This window comes from Malus domestica, chromosome 17 (genome assembly GCF_042453785.1).
Source record: "Malus domestica chromosome 17, GDT2T_hap1".
In the NCBI taxonomy this organism is placed as follows: domain Eukaryota; kingdom Viridiplantae; phylum Streptophyta; class Magnoliopsida; order Rosales; family Rosaceae; genus Malus; species Malus domestica.
In genome coordinates, this window is record NC_091677.1 from 3,199,689 (window position 1) to 3,204,610 (window position 4,922).

The 4,922-nt window shown below is 38.4% G+C and overlaps 1 protein-coding gene across 1 annotated transcript; it reads left to right on the forward strand.

The window, feature by feature from the left end:
• The first annotated feature begins 355 nt into the window (after positions 1-355).
• On the forward strand, positions 356-3,862 carry LOC139193636 (uncharacterized). Its single transcript, XM_070817063.1, has 4 exons — positions 356-1,203; positions 1,453-1,691; positions 1,895-2,047; positions 3,138-3,862. The coding sequence occupies exons 1-4, from the start codon at positions 356-358 to the stop codon at positions 3,860-3,862; spliced, it is 1,965 nt and encodes a 654-aa protein (XP_070673164.1).
• Positions 3,863-4,922: the final 1,060 nt, after the last annotated feature.

The following is a 4,922-nucleotide window of genomic DNA, read 5'->3' on the forward strand; positions in this document are numbered from 1 at the left end:
TGGGTAAAGGATAAGAAATATACAATACAATTCAAAAATATCTTGCTCTCTAAGTATTCTTTCAATCTCATATCTCACTTCCTATCAATCTTCTTCTTATCTGATATATGTGTAGATTGGTTTACATGGTATCTTCGCTGGAAAAAGTATAAAGCTTTATGGTGTATCAATCTGGGATTTCTGTATATGCTTCCGCTTCTGATCGCACATATATGTGCTTCTCTCTTCTATCTATTACTTCTTGATTTGGCGCTTTTCTGATCAAATTAGGGCTCTTCAATATGTGTTTGATTTTCTGCACACCAAGTGTTCGACGTTTGTTCTCTGTCAATCCCGGTGAAGCAATTCCATCAAAATGGTGATCGTCTCTCAGTTGCAAATCTTGCAATCGTCTATTACATCTCTTATTTCCTCTGTTTCTACGTCCGTAGCCATGAAGTTGGACGATACCAATTACTTGACTTGGCATTTTCAGATGCAGCTTTTGTTGGAAGGTTTTGGCATTATGGGGTTTGTTGATGGGTCTACTCCTTGTCCTCCTCGATTTTCTGATGTGATTTCTGGGGATTCTGAAGTTGTTTCTGGTTGTTCTACTGCACAAGTTGAATATGATGCATACAAGATTTGGAAAATGCATGACAGAGCATTGATGCAGCTCATTTCTGCAACTCTTTTGGCTCCTGCAATTTCTTGTGCAATAGGGAGTATCAGTTCTTTGGATTTATGGACTCATCTGAAAGACCAATTTTCCACAGTTTCTCGAACCAGCATTTTCCAAATGAAATATGAGCTACAAACTATCAAGAAAGGTAATGATTCCGTCACTTTGTATCTTCAAAGGATTAAGGAGGCTCGAGATTATTTGTCTGCTGCTGGTGTCTATTTTGAGGATGATGATATTGTAATTCTTACGTTAACTGGTTTACCTTCTGAGTTCAATACCATTCGGTCAGTCATTAGGGGTCGAGATACTGTTATTTCATTAAAAGATCTTCGTTCTCAACTACTTGCTGAAGAAGCAATGCTTGAAAATATGAATGCTGCCCCTGTGCTTACTGATTTGGTTGCTCAACAGTCTGGTTTTCCTTCAAAGAATTCTGGTGGTTTTTCATCTCAGCATCCTAACTCAAACTATCAGTATAATAGTTCTCGAGGTTTCAATAACAAGAATAAAGGCAGGGATCGGTTTAATTCTAATAACAGGTTTGGAACCAACAAGCAATTCTTCTCCAATTCTGGCCCTGGAATCTTAGGAAACTCTCCACAATAGCTTGGTTCTTCTCCGTTGATGACATGTCAAATCTGTGGCAAGCATAATCATCTTGTTGACACTTGTCGATTTAGAAATGCTCCTAGTTCTCCAGGTTGCCAAATATGTGGAAAACATAATCATTTTGCTGATACTTGTCGGTTTCGAAATACTGAGGCTAATTCAGGCTGTCAAATCTGTAGGAATTCTAACAATAGTGCTGATTTTTGCTTCCAGAAGAATTCTAATGTTTCAATGACTGCCATGTATGCTCACACCAACTCTGGTCCTCAGTCTACTACTTCCCAGTCATCTATTCCATCTCAGCAAGTTTGGCTCACTTACTCGGGAGCAACAAACCACATGACAACTGAGTTGCAAAATCTGTCTCTTGCAATTCTTTATCCATCCAATGAGACTATACAAGCTGCTAATGGTGAAGGTTTAGCCATATCTCATATTGGCTCCACCACTCTTCCCATATCTCATATTGGCTCCACCACTCTTCAAACTCCATTACATTCTCTGAAATTAAATTCTGTTTTATATGTCCCGAAATTAACACAGAATCTGCTGTCAGTTCATCGAATCTGCTTGGACAATAATTGTTGGTTAATATTTGATGCATTGTGTTTCTGGATCTAGGACAAAACCACATGGAGGATACCTACAAAAGGCTGTGCAGTAATGGGGTGTATCCGATTATCTCACCAACATCCAGTGCTTCTTCAAAACGTGCCTATGCTGCTACTTACCTTGGACAACAAATTAACTCAAGATTATGGCATAACAGACTAGGTCAGCCTTCTAATCCTATAGTATCTCAAATTTTAAGAAAGTCCAGATTGTTTTGTAGTCCTGATTCCTTGCTTATGTTGTGTTCTACATGTTTGGAAGGAAAATTTACAAAACTTCATTTTCCTGTGTCTCAGTCCAAGTCTGTAATATCAGATAAGAAGAAGATTGATAGGAAGAGAGAGATGAGATTGAAAGAATACTTAGAGAGCAAGATATTTCTGAATTGTATTGTATATTTCTTATTCTTCACCCAACTGTTTCATTACAAAGGATATTTATACTATCTTTGACAACTTCCTAACTAAGCTATCTTATAACAGCCTTATAACTGCAATACTAATCTCTTGACATTTGGCCCGCTCCTTGTTTGTCCATTGAAGGGTTCAAGTATTATGTAACCTTCATTGATGAGTGTACACGTTATACTTGGATTTTTCCAATAAGCAATAAAAGTGATGTTTACCCTACTTTTGTTTCTTTGTATCAATACATTACAAATCAATTTGATGTCTCTGTGAAAACATTACAAACCGATGGGGGAGGGGAGTATATAGGGAAATCTTTTCAAGCTTTTCTTTTGAATAAGGGGATTCTTCACCATATGTCATGTCTTCATACCCCTGAGCAAAACGGCTTAACCGAGCGAAAACATAGACATATAATTGAGACTTCCATCACACTGTTACAAACAGCTTCCCTACCACCTCTTTTTTGGTCCTATGCAGTTCAAACTTATGTTTATCTTATCAATAGGATGCCATCTTCTACATTGGATAACAAATCCCCATTTGAGCTCCTCTTTCATGACATTCCAGACATTCAACACCTTAGGGTTTTTGGTTGCTCTTGTTACCCACTACTGAGACCTTATAACAGTACCAAACTTCAACCTCGAACTACAAAATGTGTCTTCTTGGGGTATGCTTCTAAGTTTAAAGGGTACATATCTTTTGAGGTGGCTAAGAAACGGGTTTATATATCAAGACATGTAATTTTTATGAATTTGAATTTCCTTATTCCAACCTAGTGTCTTTTGATCAACCAGTCCTTTCTCCAGTACTTACCTCACATGGTTTTCATCCTGTTTTAGTACCAAACAATGATAATGTGATGGTTGTGCCTTCTGTTTCTTCTCCTAGTCTGATGCAGTCTAGTTCCTCACAGTTTGCTCCAAATAATTCATTAGACATTAGGAGTCACCTTATCACTACCAATAGTTTGTCCAATGGATCTAGTTTGTCTATGCCATCTGCAACATCAAGTTCCCATACTCTCACTGGTGATCTCAATGAAGTTGTACCCATTACTAGCACTGCAGATCAGTCATTATCCTCTTCTATCTCTGTGGTACCTGAATTCCAGCCTGACCAACTCCAAGTAGTCATATATGTTCCATCATTTAATTTGCATCCAATGCAAACTAGATCGAAGAGTGGTATTTCTAAGAAGATTGCATTCATGTCTATGATACATGAACATGGAGGGGCTGATCTCACTAAAGTAGAGCCTGCTACCTATAAATTTTCTTTGACATCTTTTGTGTGGTGTGAAGCGATGAAAGAAGAACTCTCAGCCCTACATAATCAAGGTACTTGGTTCTTGGTACCTCTTCCTCCTCACAAAAATTTAGTGGGCTGTAAATGGGTGTTCAAAATAAAGAAGAATGTTGATGGATCTATAGGAAGATACAAGGCCAGATTAGTTGCCAAGGGGTTTAATAAAAAAGAAGGTATCGATTATGGGGAGACTTTCAGCCCTGTGGTTAAACCAACCACTGTGAGACTAGTTATTGTTTTGGCTGCACACTATGGCTAGTGTTTAAGACAATTAGATGTGAAAATTGCCTTTTTACATGGCATTCTTCAAGAAGAGGTATACATGTCTCAACCTCCTGGTTTCCATGATTCTAAACATGAAGATTATGTTTGCAAGCTCCATAAGTCCTTATATGGTTTGAAACAAGCCCCTAGGGCATGGAATGATAGATTTACCACGTTTCTACCTTCATTGGGATTTCAGTTCACTTATTCTGATTCTTCACTATTTGTCAAGCATGCTGGTGATTATATTGTGATTCTTTTATTGTATGTTGATGATATAATCATCACAGGTAGTGCAAGTCAATGTGTTACTGATGTTATTCATGCCTTGGCACATGAGTTTGATATTAAGGACTTAGGACCATTGCATTACTTTCTGGGTATACAGATTGTGCAGCAACCAAAAGGGATTTTTTTGTCTCAATATAAGTATGTCACAGATCTTCTCACCAAGTCAGACATGTTGTCTTCTAAGCCCTGTGCCACTCCCTGTTTACCTTACAATCGGTTATTGAAAGATGATGGGAAACCATATAACAATCCAGCATTGTATAGAAGTCTAGTGGGTGCTCTTCAGTATCTCACTTTCACACGGCCTGATATTGCCTTTACAGTTCATTAAGTGAGTCAATTTATGCGGGCACCCATGGAATCTCATTTTCTGGCCGTCAGGAGAGTTCTTAGATACCTTCGGGCAACACAGGGATGTGGTCTTCGATATGTTCACGGCGGTTTGGATCTTACAGCTTTTAGTGATGCAGATTGGGCAGGGGATCCTAATGATAGGCAATCCACCACTGGTTTGGTTGTTTTCCTAGGCTCGAATCCGATATCCTGGTCTTCCAAGAAACAACAAACTGTCTCTCGGTCATCCACAGAGGCTGCGTATAGGGCATAGGGCATTATCTTCTACAACAGCTGAGATTGATTGGATTAAACAGTTGTTGGCATTTCTGTAGGTTTCAGTATCTTATACACCAACTTTGTATTGTGATAATCTTTCAGTACTAGCCTTAACATTAAATCATGTTCAGCATCAACGGACAAAACATATA